At 44.5% G+C, this 20,589-nt stretch overlaps 1 protein-coding gene across 1 annotated transcript; it reads right to left on the bottom strand.

Annotated features, from left to right (window-relative positions):
* Positions 1-1,949: 1,949 nt before the first annotated feature.
* PLAC8L1 (PLAC8 like 1) lies at positions 1,950-19,981 on the bottom strand. The gene is made up of 4 exons (XM_045999348.1): positions 19,860-19,981; positions 15,539-15,675; positions 3,217-3,353; positions 1,950-2,091 (listed from the first exon to the last, which is right to left on the bottom strand). Exons 1-4 carry the CDS (start codon positions 19,979-19,981, stop codon positions 1,951-1,953), a joined length of 537 nt encoding a protein of 178 aa, XP_045855304.1. The 3' UTR covers position 1,950.
* Between the last annotated feature and the right edge of the window lie 608 nt (positions 19,982-20,589).

Raw genomic sequence — 20,589 nt, 5'->3', positions numbered from 1 at the left:
GTCGGGCCTGGTTTTTTCAGTAGCTGGCTTGGAGGGGGAACATGTTATCACAGATTAAATATCAACATTGAGCACTTGATTTTCCCAGAGGATGTTGGTTCCTGGCAGCTGCTCAGGACTGTCCTCCAACAAGGAGGGCCAGGAGGAGAGGAATCATTTTGTCAGACGGGAATGGCTGAGTATCTGTGGGGATGGCTGCCACAACCTCTCAGAGTTCCGCAGGCTGGGTTCATCTCTGGAGAGCAAACTTCCAGCTGGGACAACCCCGCGGGCCCAGGAAGACCTCTTGGCCAGAAGCCTTCTCCGCTTGCTTATTAGTGCAGACGGTAAAGAGCACAGCCTCAAGCACCTAACTGCCTGTCACCTAACAGCTATGCGGCCATGGCCAAACCACTTAGCTACTCTGTGGCTCGGGTCCTTTTCTGGAAAAAGGAGCCGTAATAGCATCTCCTTGAGGGGTGAAAGGAGTAGATGTCAAAACACGAAGTAGAGCACTTCGGACAGTGGCTGGCACACACGGGTAGCCACTAAAATGGGTTTCCCCGCCTTCACAGTGTTTGTCACCCTGACCAACCACCAACCACCCATACTGTTGTTTACTTAACATTATTTGAATGGACTCCATTTTCATCTAAAATTTCACTGAAAACTTTACATCCCAGGTATAAATGGGAAACTAACATAATTCGCTGTGAACATAAAGAAGCAGTTAAAGAGTCATAATAACTCCTGTTTACTGAGTCCTTGCTACTTGCCAGGCAGTGGGCTAAGAGTCTTGACTTCTGAGAATCCTCACAGCTCTCTGAGGTCAGCATCATCCTTTTACAGATGAAGGAACAGAGGCACAGAGGCATCAGAACATTCGCCCACCGTTATACACTCAGCAAAGGCGAGAGGTGGTCCGGCTTCAGGACCCAGGCTCCTCAGCCCTGTTCTGTGCTGCCGCCCGAACAAAATCAAGAGTGTTGCATTCCCAGGGCTGACGGCGGCTGGACCCGCTTCCCAGGACAGTGGTAACTGAGTGCCGCAAACTGGCTGGCTCATAGCAATTGAAACTCAATCTCTCGCGGTTCTGGAGGCTCCAAATCCAAAATCAAGATGTAGGCAGGGCGAGACTCCCTCTAAGACCTCCAGAGGAGGTTCCTCCCTTGCCTCTTCCAGCTTCTGGTCACCCCAGGCATGCCTCGGTTTGTGGCTGCATCTCTCCGATCCCCGTCTTCACACGGCTGTCTTCCCTCTGTGTGTCTATCTTTGTGTCTCTTCTCCCCTTTTCGTGGGGACAGCAGGCACACTGGATTAGGGCCCACCCTAATGACTTCGTCTTAATTACATCTGCAAGACCCTGTTTCCACATAAGGCCACATTCGCAGATGCCAGGAGTTAGGACTTGAGGGTATCGCTTCGGTGCAGGCGGGGGTCAGACGCAATTCAGCTGCCCACCTATAGGGCTTCAAGCTCGGGGCCGAGATCCGCCAGTGTCCAGAGGTGTTCAAGATCTGCAGCCACCCGGGACCGTCTCCTTCATGTGGCGCAGACTGAAGGAGTCAGCACAAGGGAAGGACAATACCTCTCTGATTTAGTGCTGCTTCGTGTCCAGTCCAGGTGCTAACTAAGATCAACCATCTCCTGCCCCACTACTGGCTCTGTGGGCAAAAGGGGGTAGGGAAGAAAGCTTCCCAGGGAAGGATGGTGGTAGGAAGATGGGGGAAATGCAACCTTCTCCAACTCTAGGCAGGTGTGGAAGGCACAAGCTCATTTCTAGAACCTGCCTTATGTGGCAAGGCTGGAATGCCAGAGAGACTTCATCGGAGGTGTGTGTGAAGAACGAATGAGAGTAAAGACAATAGCGGAGAAATCATTTATTTTCGTACTATTTCCATGAAAACTTAAGAACAATCTCTCTTCTAGGAGGGGCTTGGGGAGCGGGTAAGGAGGACTTTCCTCGCTCTGTCAGATAAGGTTGTCCTTGGTTGAAGGAGCCGTGTAGATTTCGTAGAGTCGGGAGGCCCTCATCTTGAGCTCCCGGGCCACCTGGCAGATGGAGAAGGGCCAACAGCAGTGCACGGCGAGCCAGTCCTCACACAGTGTACCCTAGGGTGAGACCCACGCCTCTGTCCTGGAGCGGTCACGCAGGCTCCGTGCCATCCCCCAGGAGCCTATCCCGTCCACTGCTTCAGAGTTCCACCAAGTCAATGCCCTACAGGGACACCCGGCAACACGGCTCCACCAGGACCCCCAAGGGCCAAGCAGCTCAACCGCTTATCAATCCTTGCAGCTCAGAGACCTGGCCTCACTTAGGGCTTCTGACACAGACTTCACACTTGAAACCACTGGTTTCTCTGTCAGCATCTTTTTTTTTTCCTTAATACTTAATATTTAATTAATAGGATTTAATACTAATTAAAAGGACTTAATACTTGGAATTAATTTATTTCTTTCCTTGGAGTGGGTAATAAAGGCCTGTGGTCCAACATTCTCGCAGTAAGGCGGCACAGGAAGTACAAAGTACATCCCTCTTCCACGGCTGTCCCCAGCCGCCCCCTTATCTGGGGGCAGCTGTTGTTGGCAGGTTTTTATGTACACTTCCAGATAAATTCTGTGTCTGCACAGGTACGTATATAGTCCTTACATGTAAACAGTTGCGTACTTCTGTGTCTTTTACCTTTTATTCACTTGAAATATATTTTAGGGACCATTCCATAAGAGTATATAAGGAGATGTCTTTTTTATTTTTAACTGTCCACATCCTGATGTGTATGACTTGTCTGTGCTCCGTCTCTCGTTGTACCTAGGCTCAGCTGCCCTGGAAAGTGACACTGGCTCTTTGAGGCATCCCCAGGGAACCCTCAAAGTGGATTCTGCGTATGCCCCATATTCTTCCTTTTCACTTAGACCATCCCAAGTAAATCCTCCAAATTTGGTGCCACTCTACCTGTCATCTTCTCTTGTAGACAGAGAGAAACAGAAGCGGCCCATTGACCTATCATCAGCATTATAATAGGTACCCCCTTGGAGATGCCCTTCATCCTGACCATTTTGGTCCATATGAATGAAGTCAGAAATTTCCTCCCTTTCCTTTCCCAAACTCTTCTGCTAAGTGTGGTGTTTTTTAAGCATTCTCACTCAGACTTTTTTTTTTTTTTTAAACCACAGCTTTGAAAGACATTTAGGTTCTTATATAGATCCAAGTTCACATACCAGTTCAAACACACTTACCCGTATTTTATGTCTCTCTCTGGTGCCAATTCTCAGTGCAAAGGTGGACCCGGGTAACAATGGCCAACAAAGGCACTCTCCATGATGCCTGGCGATGTCACACTCAAGGCACATTGGACAAAACAGACCACAGAAACCTGTCAATAACCACATAAAATAAAGCCACTGTTCTTAGATGTGCTCAGAACAACTTCACGTCTCAAAGAGCATTTACAACCTGATGCCATCCATTGAATGCTGCACTGTCTCCCTGCAATCAGGGACTGAGAATGAATAACCAATTGTCAAAACTCAGTGGATGAAAATTGCCATAACTGAGCCACATCAAAATTGTCTTCTTTTGTTAAACACTGGCAAAGCTGCACCTGATACAATCCTGTTAGCGTTCACTATGGTAATTGTTTTTTCCTGTCAAGAGAAGAACATTAAATAATCCTTTACAGTTGAATCGTGGCTGTTGCTTCTATGATGTTCATCTATTTTTGATATTTAAAATAGACCCAGTATATGATATTTGTGAATAGCAGGCATCTTTCTCTGTAAATGTGATTGAAAGCTCTTTTATAGTGCACTGATTCTGCCTGCTATTCTCATCAGGACTGTATTCTATTTCCCTGGCCAGAAGGTTACTCTCATTTTTGCTAGTTTCATGGAGCCACTGACATCTGCCAGTTTTAATCTGTAAACTATTAGAGGCTTGGTTCCTTGAACATCAACTGGAAACAGTGTGTCATTTATTTATTCATTGATCTTTAACTCCAGATACTGTTTCCTACACATTCTGCATGAACCATCTAACGCAGAAGTTCTGTTTTAAATATGTTTTGGGTCGCAGACCCTTTTGAGGATATGGTGATAGCTATGAGGTCACTCCTCAAGGGAAAAGAAAAAGACAGGCAAAATTTTGCGTTCAATTTTGTGGGGTCCAAGGATCCACTGAAAGCTATCAACAGACGGCAGATTAAGACTTCCTCATATACAGTTAAGATGTTATGTCATATAGCATCGCAAATGAGGATGACCTTGGAGAACACAAATAATTAGGACTTTAAAACAGCAAAAAAATTAAATAAATACCAAAAAGCTAACCGTGACCTTAAATGCACGTATGCAATAAATGGTATTCAGACGTAATTTATATACAAGAAAATGAACAGACCATAAATGTTATGTTGGGTGACTTGTGATAATCACATTCTCATCCAAGTAACAAGTAGAACACTGGCCTCAGAGTTCCGTTGTGCCCCTTCCCAGATAATCCCAGTCCTACCATCCCCGCTCCAGAGGCAACCACTGCTCTGATTTCTCTTCCCATTGATAAGTTTTGCCTCCTCTTGGACTTCATATACAGGGAACCATTTTTATTGTTATATCCACCTTCTTTTATTCAACATCATGTTTCCTGAGGTTCACCTTTGATGTTATGTGACTCTGTAGTACGTTCTTCATTGGCCCTGAGCAGTATCCAACACAGGACTGTTGCACAGACCACTTCTCCAGACTCTCGCTGGCTAGTCCATCCTCTGCTATTGTGAATACGTACTGCGAACACTCCTGGACAGACCTTCATGCGGACATACATTTTCATTCCCTATAGGTGGATTCCTGGAAGTGGAATTGCTAGGTCATGAGGTAGATTTATGTTGAACTTGACAAGATATAAACAGTTCTCCAAATTATTTGCACCATTGAACAATCCCACCAGCAACAGATGAGAGTTCTAGTTATTCCTCGTCCTCACCAGCATTGGCTACTGTCGTTCCTTCTGACGTTAGCCATTTTAGTGAGTTTGGAGTGGTTATGATCCCAGCCTTTTAAGTGCACCTGACAAAAAGGCTCACATACCAGCGTCACTAGCATGAGAACTTCCTGTCAAGAGCCTGTCTCTGTTACCTGTCCTTCCCTCCCTCCCCAAACAGTGGGGTGTGCAAAGTCCCACTCCCAGATTCAATGACAAGCAAAATGCGAGGAATGCTGTTATATCTTAGAAGCTCCGAAAGGTGTTCCAGGATTGTGGACTTCACCCTGGCTCTGAGGGGCTGAGGTGGCACACGTGCATACAGAGAGTGAGGACTCTGAGGGGAGGAGGACAAGCAGCAGCCTATCTTTGAAGACCAGAACATCTATTCCATCCGTTCGGGAGTCGTGAGATAATCCACTAAATCACATACTGTAGGCATCCCTTGCCCCAAAGCAAATTCTGAATTCAGCCTTGAGTGAATCTGAGATGTTTTGCCCCACACTTAAAAAAAAAAAAAATCATTACTCCCAGCCGGATCAGAAGGTCCCACCCTGCACCGACCACTGGGATGAACAGCTCAGAGGACACATGGCCCAGTCAACTTCCTGCAAGTTTACAGGGTCAATGAGTTGACAGGGTCAATTCAGGCAACCCTGAATTAGATGTGGAAATCATGGCACAGGAGAAAACAACCAATCAACTCTCATTTAAGGCATGGATTATGAAATAGTGCAAATGCCTGCAAATAAAAAATTAATCAAAAATTGCATAATTAGGGGCACCTGGGTGGCTCAGTGGGTTGAGCCTCTGCCTTTGGCTCGGGTCATGATCTCAGGGTCCTGGGATCGAGCCCTGCATTGGGCTCTCTGCTCAGCGGGGAGCCTGCTTCCTCCTCTCTCTGCCTGCTGCTCTGCATACTTGTGATCTCTCTCTCTCTGTCAAATAAATAAATAAAATCTTTAAAAAAATTGCATAATTATAAAGCTGACAAGCTAAGTAAATAATAAATTGTGTTTACACAATTGCCTGAGCTGCACCACTATCACTGGCAAGGAGAAATGCCCACCATCCTCATAAGTATACTGTAAAAATGTTGCTTTGTGCATTGGAACTCCTGCATCTCAGCTTTACGGCTGGTATGTCTTTTTAAAAAACACATGCTGTTATTTTTATTTTTAATCCTTTCCATCAGATAACCATGTTATCTAAGCATTCATTAGGATGTAGTTACTAGATGCTGAAGGCAACACACCAAAACACACCTTCAGTTACCTTGGGACAGAAGTCAGATTGGATTTTTCAAAAAATCACATGAAAGTCGAATTCTTATTAATGTAATAGCTAACATTAGAGTTCACCGTGTACCAATCCCTGCTAAAAATATATTGTATTCATTAGCTCACTTAATTCTTACAACAATCCTATAATACAGATATTCTTATTGTGTCCATTTTAATGGATGATAAGGGATACGTTTATTAGGAAGGAGAAGAGGCCAGATTTGAACTCAGGTAGTCTGGCCCCAAACCCAAAGTCTGAACTACTACACACAATCCTGTATGTTCTCATGTTTTATGTATTTATGTTACAATGGCTGTGGACCTGTGTGTTCCAAGACAGTATCCTTACTACCACTAATTTGTATTTATTCCTGTGTGACGTTCTCACATCATGCAACTTTAGGAAAGTTCCTTTTTGTCAGATATTACAGCTCTACACGGTGGAGTGAGTGAGATAAAAATTCCTGGCTCATACCTCAAAAGGAATGGGCAAGAGTGGGACCATGGCACGCTCTCTTAAAGAGTCTCTAGGAGAAATTTTTACAGCATAGTTGCTAACTCCTACAAATCAATATATAAAGGATAAAGCGAAAGAAGAAAATGGGGATAGGACATGAACAGGTAATTTAGCAAAAAGGAAACACAAATGGCCAATAGCAACCGTGAAAAGCCAGTCATTAGTAATCAGGGAAATGCAATTGAGACCTTCAGAAATGCCATAAGCATGCCAAGTTTTTCAATATTTACATTGTGGGGAAACCAGAGAGAAATAGCTCCACAATCCTTTTGAAAGCAACTTGGGTGAATCTAGTAAAACTTTAAGTACACTAGGATCTAGTAACTCCACGTGTGAGCATCTACCCTAGAGTAAGAAGCAGTACAGGGATGTCCACTGTAGAATTATTTGTAGCTTGAAATTTAAAACTTCAGTGCGCACTAATAGATGAAAGCATAAATAAGCCATGATGGTATAAATCCTACTGTGGAATAATTAAGAATGCAGTGAAAGAGGGGCACCTGGGTGGCTCTGTTGGTTAAACATCTCAGCTCACATTTGCAATGACATGGATGGAACTAGAGGGTATTATGCTAAGCGAAATAAGTCAATCAGAGAAAGACAATCATCATATGATCTCTCCGATATGAGGAATTTGAGAGTCCGAGTGGGGGGTGGTGGGGGGCAGGGAGGGAAAAATGAAACAAAATGGAACTGGGGAAGGATACAAAGCATAAGAGACTCTTAATCTCAGGAAACAAACTGAGGGCTGCTGGGGGGTGGGGGGTGAGGGAAAGAGTGGCTGGGTGATGGACACTGGGGAGGGTATGTGCTATGGTGAGTGCTGTGAATGGTACAAGACTGACGATTCACAGACCTGTACCCCTGAAGCAAATAATATATGTTAATTAAAAAAAAAAAGGTCTCAGCTCAGGGCACAATCCCAGCGTCATGGGTTCAAGCCCCTCATCAGGCTCTCTGCTTAGTGGAGATCCTGCTTCTCCCCCTCCCTCTGCCTGCTGCTACTCCTGCTTCTGCTCTCTTTCTGTCAAATAAATAAAATCTAAAAGAAGAAGAAGAAGAAGAAGAATGCAGTGAAAGATTAAGTACCAAGAGAATTAAATCTCTAAGACATATTTTGAGTTAAAAAAAAAAAATCAGATTGCAAGGGCACTTAGGTGACTCAGTCAATAAAGTTTCTGACTCTTGATTGTGGCTCAGGTCATGACTTCAGGGTCATGAGATCAAGCCCCGCATTGGGCTCCACACTCAACACAGAGTCTGCTGGAGCTTCTCTCCCTCAGCCCCTCCCCTGGTCCTGCCCCCATTTCTCAAATAAATAAATAAATAAAACCTTAAGGGGCACCTGGGTGGCAAAGTCAGTTGGATGGCCAACTCTTGGTTTCTACTCAGGTTGTGATCTCAGGGTCATGAGATCGAGCCCCACATCAGGTTCTATGCTCAGCAAGGAGTCCGCTGGAGATTCTCTTTCCCTGTTCCTCTGCCCCTCCCACTCCTGCTCTCACTCTCTCAAATAAATAAATCTTTTTCTTTTAAATCCTTAAAAAAATCAAATTGCATAATGATACATACAGCATAATACTATTTATCATTTTTTTAAAGTGTTACAAAAGAATAGCATATATTTCTAGTGGCTACATATATAAACACGGAAAAACAGATCTGGAAGGAAACACCCCAAACTGATTTAATAAAAAACATTCATGATTTCCTTTTCTGTAATGTTTCATTTCTTACAAGGTGAACATATACATGTGTTATTTGTATATATACATATATGCAAATATATATTATTATATTTTATTTGTTTGTTTTTAGGGCCTCAGGCTCAAAAGGGATTTGAGCCAAAAATTCAGCCTCTTCCTCTTACACGGCACCCATAGGCCTGGTGGTTATATAAGCACCCACTCCCTCAGTGTTCCTGGCCTGTCCTCTGAGATGGGCTCCACCCTCATGCATGGAAGTGATTTATTATTCATCCTTCTCACTCACAGGGGAGTTGAGAAAGAAAAAGCCTACACAGAACCAGAGGGTGAAGCCCCAGAGAGCAGAAGTAGGATGGGTGGGTGGAAACCGCAGTGAGGCACAGTTTAGATCAATTATTACAAAAAGGCAGAACCGTTGAACAGTAAGAGATGGTCAAGAAAGAAATGGGGCACCCCCATACATTGTGGGTGGGCGTGTAAGTTAGTACAACTTCCAAACAGAGATCCAGTTGGCAGCATCTATCAAGATTTAAAATGGTACCTACTATTTGACCAATACATTTTTTCCTCAGCCATTGTCTGACAGGTAAACTCACACACATGCAAAGTGCCGTCTGTACGAAGACATTCAGGGAGTGTGAGTTTGAACAGCAAGAAGTCTGGAAACCACATTAAGGTCCCCAATGGATTTCTGGATAAATAAATTATGGTACACTCATAAAATGGAATCTATGCAGCAATGTAAGATATTTGGTGCAGAACAGCGTGTGTTTATAGTTCTACTATTTGTGGAAATTGCATAAATACACATACAGCAAAAAATCTGGAAGGAGAGGTACTAGAATATCAACAATGATTATCTCCAACAACTGGGATTACAGGATACTGGTTTTTGTTTTTTCATAAGTCTCCGTATTTTTCTTTTTTATGATGATTCCACAATAATGTTATAATAGAAAGAATAATCTCCTTTGTTTTAAAATTATTTTACACCTTCACAAGCATACAGACTGTATGTGGACTCAGGTAAGAGCTGTCGTCTCTGGGGAAACTGGGTGGACAGACGGCAAATGTATCGAAGGGGTAGGTAATTTTTAATTTTGCATCGTGTGCATGCTAAACTTTACAAAATCTTTTTATTTTTTTTAATTTTTTTAATACTTTATTTATTTGACAGAGAGAAATCACAACTAGGCAGAGAGGCAGGCAGAGAGAGAGGAGGAAGTAGGTTCCATGCAGAGCAGAGAGCCCGATGTGGGGCTCGATCCCAGGACCCTGGGATCATGACCTGAGCCAAAGGCAGAGGCTTTAACCCACTGAGCCACCCAGGTGCCCCTACAAAATCTCTTTTTTAAAAAGATTTTATTTATTTATTTGACAGGGAGCTTGCACAAGCAGGGAGAGCAGCAGAGGAGAAGGAGAAAAACACTCCCCACTGAGCAGGGAGCCCATTGCCGGGCTCCATACCCAGGATTATGACCTGAGCCAAAGGCAGACGCTTAACTGACTGAGCCACCCAGGGACACTTTTTTTCTTTTTCTTTTTCTTTCTTTCTTTCTTTCTTTCTTTTTTTTTTTTTTTTAACGCACAGACTGGCTCCCAAGGAGAAAAGCCCTCCTTCCTAGAAATGCTCAGAAAGCCAAGGCTGTCAGGTTCTTGCCAGGCGCAGTGCAGAGGAGATTTTGACAAGCAGGTGAGGGGCCAGACCAGCGACCCCAGTACCCCTTCCAACTCAGAAGATTTATGATTCTTTCAATGAAGGGCAAGAAAGAAAGAATCCAGTGAGAATATAGGTTCAAATTCATTCACTGATGGGTTGTTCAGCAAATGTTTTTCAGTGCCTCCTGCGGGCCAGGCACCCTGCTGGGTGAGCAAGAAGCAGCGCTGCCTGCTTCTAGAGAGGTACACTTTACCCAAGATAGAGTTCAGGGACACAGACCTCAATCGGAGGCCTTTTCAAGCCTTCCTCTTCCAGAAAACCAAAGAGAATCCTGGCCCGCCTCATTCAACACATCTTGGGCATCTGGTAAGTACTAGTCCCACCAAGCTCTTCACCCCCACATGCTTACGGCGCCCTCCACACGGAGGCAGGTGGTCTGAGCGTCGTTTCCTCCCAGCTTTCAGTATCAGCTCTTAGTCGGTTTCTCAAAGCCATCTCTGACGCCACTCCCCTATAGTTTCCTTCCATAACACCCTCTTTCTTTCCTTCAGGGCACTTTCCACAACTGCTATTATTGTTTATGGATTCATTTGCTTAATGTCTACCTCCTCTATGAAACCTTCTCTGTCTTACTCACTACTGCGACTGTAACACCCATCACCTGTCGGCACATGCATAGGAACTCAGTAAATACTGAATTACAAACCAATGTGCATTAAACCTGCCATATAAACCTTCTCTGGGGCAACATCACAAACATTCCCGAAGCCGGGCTATCTCGCCTCTCACCCTCGACAACATTTAGCAGCCACTCATTTCCCTGTGGCTTTATTTTCACACCTGAGCTTGCAGCAACCCCATCTCCAAAGGACTCAGAAATATCCATTTGCCAACCCAAGCACACAGTGAATGCAGATAAAAGTGCCCAGGTGGGAAGAGGGAGGCAGGCTCAGGTCATGATCTCATGGCTCTGGAACTGAGCCCCACACTGGGCTTCCTGCTCAGCGGGGAGCCTGCTTCTCCCTCTGCCGCCTCACTGTTTGTGCTCTCTCTCACTCGCTCCCTCTCAGATAAATAAAATCTTTAAAATAAATAAAAATAAATGTAAAATGCAATTGCAATAAAATGACAAAGCAAAATGTCAAAAAGAAATGGAAATCACTGCTGTTCCTGACATACCCTTTGTTTAATGGATGACAAATTATAGCAGTAATTCTCAACATGGAATGGAAAGCTGTCCCATGATGGGACTCTGGCTTGGAAAAAGTCATAGAAAGCGGCTCTCCTTTTTTGTTCCCAAGTTTGTCACAACTATTTACACAGTGGTCGGCTTGAATAGAAATTCTGTGGATAAAGTAGCCTTTTAAATAAGGAAAGAAGCCCAGGCTCCATAGCATTACTGGGTTGATGACAGTGCAGAGAATGAGCGTTTAAAGCATATCTCCTCGAAATTTTCTTCTGAGACAGTCAGCATCGAGACACTATGAGCAGTCATAAAATGGAGGTACATCCAGGAAATAACAACCGGAACAGAGAACATTCCAGATCATCTTGTACTGTGTATCCATGGCTCCTTCTCCACGGATCATGCCAAAATGTAAAGAATGTTCTATTTCGGGGTGCCTGGGTGGCTCAGTGGGTTAAAACCTCTGCCTTCGGCTCAGGTCATGATCCCAGGGTCCTGGGATCGAGCCTCTGCTCTGCAGGAAGCCTGCTTCCTCCTCTCTGTGTGCCTGCCTCTCTGCCTACTTGTGATCTCTGTCTGTCAAATAAATAAATAAAATCTTAAAAAAAAAAAAAAAGAATGTTCTATTTCTCCACTCATCCTCCCTTCTCACCTTGTCCCCAGAATGGGCTCTCAAATGGACCAACATGGAATCCTTAGAAGGCCGAGTACGGTCGGTCTTCACATTGATGGTGCTGGGGGACAAAGCTAAGTGGTGAAGCAGCATTTAAGGTAGGGGCGTGGTGAGGATGGTTGTTTCTTTAGCCAACTTTTTCAGTGCCCTTGGGAAGGAGTAGAAATCACTGTGCAGCAGCACGTCTATGCCTCCTGACTCTACTCTTGGCTCTTAACAACTTATAGTAACAATAATATATCTCAGATTCACTAAGGGCATTATTCTGTATTTATTGGGCTTTTCCTGATATCAACACCCCAACAGTAATTTGGGAAAAATATCTCTTCACCACTGGGGGCAATGCTGATAGGACTGTCCTTCGGAATGACCTAAGCCCGGCAAAATGGACTCCATCTGCTCCATCAACTCAGAAGGAAAAACAAAATGACAAAAATGTTTGCAGCTGATCAGGGTATCAACTAGCTCCTGATAATACAGCTTGTCCCAGGGGCCCCTGGGTGGCTCAGTGGGTTGAGCCTCTGCCTTCGGCTCAGGTCATGATCTCTGGGTCCTGGGATTGAGTCCTGTTTTGGGTGCTCTGCTCAGTGGGGAGCCTGCTTTCCCCTCTCTCTCTGCCTGCCTCTCTGCCTACTTGTGATCTCTTTCTCTGTCAAATAAATAAATAAAATCTTTAAATAAATACGGTATAAAAATACAGCTTGTCCCTTCTGAGCTTAGTTTTTAGTTGATTTTTTGATTCTCTGAGCTACCCCAACGCCTCCAAATGAAATCCAATGTTTATTTGTGTATTAGTTTCCTAGAGCTGCCATAGCAAATACCACAAACTGTGCATCTTTACGTGATGGAAATTATTTTCTCACAAACTGACAATTACCGGGGGGGGGGGGGGGAAATGGGTGAAACAGGTGATGGGGATTAAGGAGGATACACGTTGTGATGAGCACCATGTGTTGTATGGACGTGTTAAATCACCAAATTGTACACCTGAAACTAATATTCCAATATATGGTGGTAACGAATTTAAATAAAATCTTAAAAAAGAAAAGATATTCTCTCAATGCAGAATTCTGGAGGCTAGAAGTATGAACTTAAGAAGTTAGCAGGGTTCATTCCTTCCAGAAGTTCTGAGGAAAAGTCTATTCCATGCCTCTCTCCAAGCTTTTGGTGGATGCTGGCAATCCTTAGCATTCTTTGGCTTATGGAGGCGTTATTCTAATCTCTGCCTCTGTCTGCCCATGGCTTCTCTTCTTAGTGTTTGTACTTAAATTTTCTGTTTCTTATGAGAAACACCAGCCATTGGATTAGGATCTACCCTAATGTAGTAGAACCTCTTTTTTAACTTGACTACACAGCAGAAACCCTATTTCCAAATAAGGTCACATTCAGAACGTACAGGTGGACATGAACTTTGAAAGGACTATTCAATCCAGTAGAGCATGCAACCAAAAAAATTGATCCAGTTAAGTTCCAAGCCAGTGTTAAGAATGGGTTCTAGGTATTACGTTTTTGTTTTGTTTTTTTGTATTCTTTTTTTAAATTAACATATAATGTATTATTAGCCCCAGGGGTACAGGTCTGTGAATCGTCAGGCTTATACAATTCACAGCACTCACCACAGCACATACCCTCCCCACTGTCCATAACCCAACCACCCTCTCCCTAACCCCCTACCCCTGGCCACCCTGTTTGTTTAGTGAGATTATGAGTCTCTTATGGTTTGTCTCTAGGTATTACATTTTAATCCTAACAACAACCCCTGAGGTGAGCACTTTTATTATCCTCCCCTTAGAGGGGGCAAAGTGAAGACCCAGAGAATTTATTCGAGGTCAAATAGCCAGTAAGAGACAAGCTATGATACAAGGCAAGGTCTCATCTGATACAAACATGTTCTCCTCACCACTACACTATATTCTAAGCTTTGCCATACTTGAAAATGTACTGATGACTCTTCAACCCCCAACTACAAACTACGAAAGGAAAATGTCTACTTCCTAATTTGATGCTAGATCTCCACATGGCTATTCTGCCTTCTCTGGACCTCAGTACGGGGGACAACCAAAGTCAAAGTATCTGGAAGAGAACGAGGAAGAAGCTGAGAGAATCAGAGAATGGTTGCCATCATTATCTGATCAGAAGTCCACATGGGTAGCAGCGGCAGGAAGAAACCTGTTGAGCTCTGCGTCAGATGGGCAGACGGAAAGGGATGGAGGGTAAGGTTTTCTATGAGACAATCTCTTCTCTATGGGGCCCAGGCAAACAGTGAGGGGCTCAAGCGTAGAGGACCAGAACACCAAAACTTGGTGGGAGAGCTTTAGCCTCAGCAAGACTGTCAGCTGAGTAGGGACTAGGACCATATAACGGCTCAGATGGGTCTCTGATCAATACTATGAGGCTTTAGGAATGAATCCAGATCTTTCCAAAAACCAGCAAAGGGCAGAGAAAGCCATATTCTTCAAAAATAATAGACCCAGAGTCTGCTGGATTTTGAATGTTAGTGACAAATGCATATCTAACAGAGACCTCCCCCCCAGCCACACAGCATCCCCCAGAAAATCTTTGGCCGAGCTGCATCCTAGGGCAAAGGCAGGATCCGGAAAGGGATGCTGACATGGTACCAGAGATGAGTCAGAATATCCTAAGATAAAAATGGAATCGATGTACCTTGAACTCCATTCCCAGGGGACAATTATACAGCTAGGGGAGTGTTATTGGTACCTCTCTAGAGCTAAAATAGTATCTGAAAATATTTCAGTCAACATAGGGGGCTTTTTGTGTTTATTCCTGTTCTTATCAGAGTACTGCATATTCCTCCTAGAAATACTAGAAGGAGATAAGCAAAAAAGAAAATAAAATTACTCATTAGCTTACCATCTGGAGTATGTCATAAACATTTGTATCCTTCCAGATATTTTTTAAAAATATTCCCCCCCCAAAATGGTGTCTAATGTGCTTAGTTTTACAGTCTGCTTCTTTAACTTAAAAATGTACCAAAACATCTTTCATCCCGTTGACTGTTATTCTACAACATGACTTTTCATGGCTGTATAATAACTCATTGTGTGCATGCCCCATCAAACGTTTCAGGTCATTCCAGATTGTTGCCACAATAACCAACGCTGCAGATTTTAACATTGCTAAATCTTTGCATGTGATTTACTTCCTTAGACTAAAATGCCTAAAAATGTAAAGACTGGGTCAAAGCTATATAACACTTGAGGTTCTTGTCATATGTATCGCTAAGCCATCCGGCAGGAAGGTTATACCAACGTCTCCTCCCACCAGCAGCAGATGGGGGAGCCCATTTTATGCATCTTTGCCAACAGTGGAGTTCGTCATTTAAAAAATCTTTGAAGTTACCACTTAATCTATAAAAGCATCCGCATCCCTGAAAAGCAAGATTTTTTCCTGCCAAGGAGTGCACGTGAGCCACTAGAAGATTGGTCCGCTTATTCTAAAGCCATTATATTTCTGTCCTTGTGCCTGACGTAGCTCCTGCACCCAGGGATGACTTGGGAAAGAAAATACTCAAGGACTTGAGTGAAGAGGGAACACATACAGATTCTCCTGTCTCGGCAGACACTGAAGAGGCCAGTGCTCCAGTCTCCCCCAGTCTGGACGATCGCTGCGATGGTGGTCCTGCCAGGGCCTCCACGGTCAGGCTGCTTCACCACAGCCTGGGCTGGCGCATGGCTCCTGGAGAGTCAAAAACAGTGATTAACTTGAAAACAAAGGGGATGGTTCAGAAGGATAACCATTAAGACAAGACAGAGTAATAAAAAGGAGAAAGGGACACAGACGCTGAGTGGCTCTTAATTCGTAGCCCAACCTCCTCACCATCTGCCCCCCCCCAACTTCTGCCCTGACTTTGCCCTCTCTCTGGTAATGGCATGATTATTCCAGATCCTGTCATTCACCCTTAAGATCCAGTCTACTTCCTTAGTATTTTGTAATAGTTAAATCCACAAATCTGGAACCAAGAGGACTCAGTTCAGACATTAGCATGTCACTTGCTGGCAGCTTGACCTCGGCTGTCGCTTAACGTCTCTGTTTCTGTTTGTTTGAAAGTAAGATTAAAAAAGATGACCTCACAGGATTATTGTGTTGAATAAAGGACAAATAATTAGTTTGCTGTGTCTGAATGTATGTAACAAGGTGCCCTGAGTGAGGCTGTACCCCAGGGGTTTTGAGACTTCATTGAAGAGACTAATAGGGCTTGGGCATGGAAATCGGGACGAGGCCATAGAAATTGAACACGCAGTTATCATTTAAACAAACAACCAAGACTTCAGAAGATGTCTTTTTCTGTTTGTTTAAAGATTTATTTGTTTATTTTGGTGGGAGAAGGGCGGAGGGAGAGGGAGAAAGAGAATCTCAAGCAGACTCCTCACTGAGTGTGGAACCTGATGGGGCTGGATCCCAGGACCCTGAGATCATGACCTGAGCTGAAACCCAGAGTCAGATGCTTAACACACTGAACCACCCAGGTGCCCTCAGAAGATGTCCTCATGTCAAAGTACTATATGATTATCCTAGGGGCCCACCAAATACAACTTTGGTTAGTTTTCCCTGAAGGGAAGAGATAGTCCATGTCACCATTCTGAAGTAGAAAATAAAGGCCGAGGGGATAGCCTTCAAAAGTGAAGTAGAAAAACTCCCTTCTCTTTCTGGGCCCCAAAGCTGGTTTTGCCCCAGCTCCTACCATGGAGATACCTGGGGTAGTCCCACAGCGAAGGGTAAGCTGTACCTAGCCTTCTGGAAGGGGCAGATCAAGAGGATGGTCGAGGGACCGCCCTAGAATGAGTGTGAGCCTGTATATGGTAGTAATTATTCTACTTCCTGCTTCCCTTTCGGCAAGCCTCATTAACAGTCTGTACCTGTCTCTGGTGGGCTGTGAAGAATGAAAGAGCGAGCCTGCCTCACATGGGAGACAAAATAAACAAGAGACAGCAGAAATTCTTCCTGTAACAGCTGCTGTTACAGGACTAGTCACCAAGGCTCAGCACCTGTGACACATGGCCTGGAGGGCAGAGAGGAACACTCCTGAGCACCCTTTAGGCAACACCCTGAGGGCATCTTGGAAACAGCAGAGGGCCCTTTGAGAACCTCTAAATCAGGGCAGTAAATCCAGTGGGGGTGCATTGTTCTTGTTATTAAGATCCACATCTCTTTTTCCTTCCACTAACACTGCCCGCATCCACGCCCTCCCAAACCTGATGTGCCTTTAATAAACACATTAGCTTGTTAACAAAACAAATGCCCAAGCCTCACCCCAAGCCAAGAGTGCAGGTCTCCAGACAAGAGGTACAGAAATCGAGATTCCTAACAACATTGCCAGCAATACCTAAACTGTCATCCTGACACCAGCCAGCCTGAAAGCTGACACGGGTGGATGTAGGGGCCACAGATGACCACACCAACCTCTGAGTCTCCCATCAGGGGGGTGGGGATGTCAACGTGAGAAAGATGGCAAAGAACACAGAGTAGGAGGAAGGCTGGTGGGGAAGAGGATGGTTAGAAGATAGCCGGTCTTCAGTGCCGAGGAGACACCAGCTGGGAGTTGAAGGTCAGGAGCTACCTGTCTGGAAGTGCAAAGTAGAGCTATAAATAACTCCAACTCCGTCATCCTTTAGGCATTTAGAGACAAGGTTTGCAAGCTAACGAGCTTTTCAAGAGCCTGCAACACTATTTGAGGCCTGGAAAAAAGTACTGGCTCCAAAATACAAAAACTACAAGATAGAATCCAAGGTTAGTTAATGCTCAACTAAACACTGAAGTCTAGCATTATGCCAACCTCATTAACTGTCAAATTCACAAATTCACAAATATTTTACTACATTTAAAAACAATTTAGAATTCTCGTTTTGCCAAAAATCCCAAGTACGAATGATAGCTGAGAAACAAGAGCCAATCATAAAATCAACTAATTGCAGAGAGCCAAATAACTTCAAAAGCAAAACTATAAAAATCTTTTCACTTACTGTACAGCAGAAAAAGTATGGATATAACGTGTGGTATGGGTACACTTTAATACATTTGTTACACTGTGGGTTGGGGCCCATGGTACGGACTGAACTGTGTTCCCCCAAAGTCTATGTGGGAGCCCCAGCCCCCAGTGTGACTGTATTTGGAGACAGTGCTTTTAGGAGGTGATTACAGTTAAGTGAGGAATAGGGGTGGGAGACTGAGCTGATAAAATTGCCATGTAAAAAGGCCATGTTAAGCACCCAGCAAGAAGGCTGCAAGCCAGTGGAGAGCCCTCACCAGAACCTGACCATGGGAGCACCTTTATCTTGTACTTCCAGACTCCTGAACAGTGAGAAAATAAATTTCAGTTCACGAGACCACCCAGTCGATGACATTGTGTTATGGAAGCTCAGAGCGAACAAAGACAGCTATGAAGATTTCAAACTGGTGAAGAAACCACCTTTATGCCTGTCTTATTTCCTCTGTTCCTTGGGGTCAGTGAGCACAAGCTGCTCGCCCGCACCCCCCAACCCCGTAACCCCAGAATTCAGCACATAACCTGACACCTGGCAGGCTTGTGGTTATTTGGTGAACTAGACCAAACTGAACGTCCATATCTCTTCTGTTATCTTTGAGTCCTCCTCAAATCTAGTTATAAATTATGGGATCTTAGTGTTTCCTTCTCGAGCAAAGTTACACTTCTCAGGTGTGGAGAGGGGAAATAAAAGCAGAGAGGAGCCTCAAACATCCCTCCACACCACCCATTTGCCATCAGATCGGCAAGTTCTTCCTTGAGTGGAGGACAGATTTTAGGCCCAGGCACGCTCAAATTCAAATGTGGCCTGGTTGCCTTCTACTTGTCTGACCTTGGGAAACACAACTCATCACTGCCCTCAGCTCTGGTCTCTCTCCCATAAAACTGGATTGGAAACATCTTCCCTCTGCAGTGGCCTTGAGGATCAAACAGGATCACACTCCGGGCACACAGGAGGCTTGCAGTGGGTGGCGGCTACTGTTACTCTAACTTCATGATCCTGCACTGCCCTGGGGCCTTCTGTACCCTTTCCCAAGAAACAGAGAATGGAGGCAGGTGCTTTCGGGCAGCTTCTCAGGTGTCACATGGGCTGCCCAAATACCTAAAACTTCGATCCCAGGGACCCATCATCCAGCTTTCCCAGGATTAAGGGTTTTCCCAGGAGGGAGAACTTCCAGGGCTTAACTCAGGACATGCCAAGGTAAACCACGAAGTTTAGTCACCCTAAGAGATAAGCAACAGAGGGTGGCTTCAGCTGGTGGGAGGCAGGAGGCTGACTCAAAGCACAAGGCAAGAGGCCCAGTGCTGGAAGATGGAGATGCACACTCTCCCTCTTTCTGACCTCACTCTGTGGTCCTCTTCTTGTTGCTGCTAAGCGCATTTCCCACCCTGTGTCCCCAAATGTCTGGTGCTTTGCCTTGCCGGGGAGGGTAGGGGGTTTGTTCCTGTCACCCTCTTCCTTGATGAAACTTGCAATACTAAAAAGCATTCATTCTGCCTCCCACCCAGGCTTTCTTGATTAAGTCAAACTTAACTGAAGCCAAAGCTCTGGAGTTTTGATTTCAAAGGACTAGATATCACTGGCAGCCCGCAGTAGTCAAGTTTCACTTGGTCAGGGTTCAATGCTGAAAGTTAAGAATAAAGAGACGCCCTTTCACCCAGGCCAGCCCTTCTCTTTTCGCTGGCCAAGCAGGGCCCGAAGGAACTAATCAGTTGTCCCTTTTCAAGTACCCGTGGAAAATGATAGCAACTACTTTCTTCCCAAGCCCAGTTTTCTTCTCTTGGCTCCTCCTAAGAAGAGACTGATTTTTAGACAGAGAGGCAGAGATTTGATATGCTACCCAAAAAGAAAAAGAAAAAAAATCACCCAACTCTCTACCTCACACTGGAAAGAAAATGTTCATCTTCAGAAGAGATGAGTGAAAGCAACAGAGGTGAGTGTACGCTGAGTAAGGAAGCATCCTCAGGAAATTTAGAGAAGTGATTTCCAAACCAATTCATAGCGAGGCGCTTTCCTGTCTCGGAGGCTCTCCTTCTCCCTTTGACAAGAGGCTGACTGATTCTAAACTTAGATTCAATCCAAAGTGAAGCATCTCTTCTAAAGAATGTTGCGTTCATATTCTGGAACCTGAGGTCACAGCACTGTAACTGACAGACATCTTATTTCTTTAAAGATGCGTACACATCTGACTGGACGTGTCTATGTCAGGGTATTAAGAGTCTCTGAAGTACACCTCTAGGACATGCCTTATGCAGGTGTGGACCCCAGCAATGCTGGGAAAATGTCCAGAGAGAAAAAAAACTTGAGGAAAACATTGGAATTGAGGGAAGACATCTACAATCATACTTCAGGGTTACATGAGAAAGACAACAGCAGGGACCTGCCAACTCTGCTACATAGTCTTCACATCAGACCCACGGAGAGTGACTGCTGAGGGTTCTGAATTTCAAAGCATTTATTTGAGCAGGTTTGTGAGGGAAAGCCTTTATAATACCTTCCAAATCAAGATTCTTCAGATACATCTGCCTAATTGCCTTCACTCACTGGGTTCTGGGCAAGTCTGTCTCCTCATCCAAAAGGATGCGTCCTACAGGAAGGACAGCCATGT

Source organism: Meles meles, chromosome 3 (genome assembly GCF_922984935.1).
Source record: "Meles meles chromosome 3, mMelMel3.1 paternal haplotype, whole genome shotgun sequence".
NCBI lineage: Eukaryota > Metazoa > Chordata > Mammalia > Carnivora > Mustelidae > Meles > Meles meles.
This window is presented reverse-complemented; position numbering and strand designations above follow the sequence as displayed.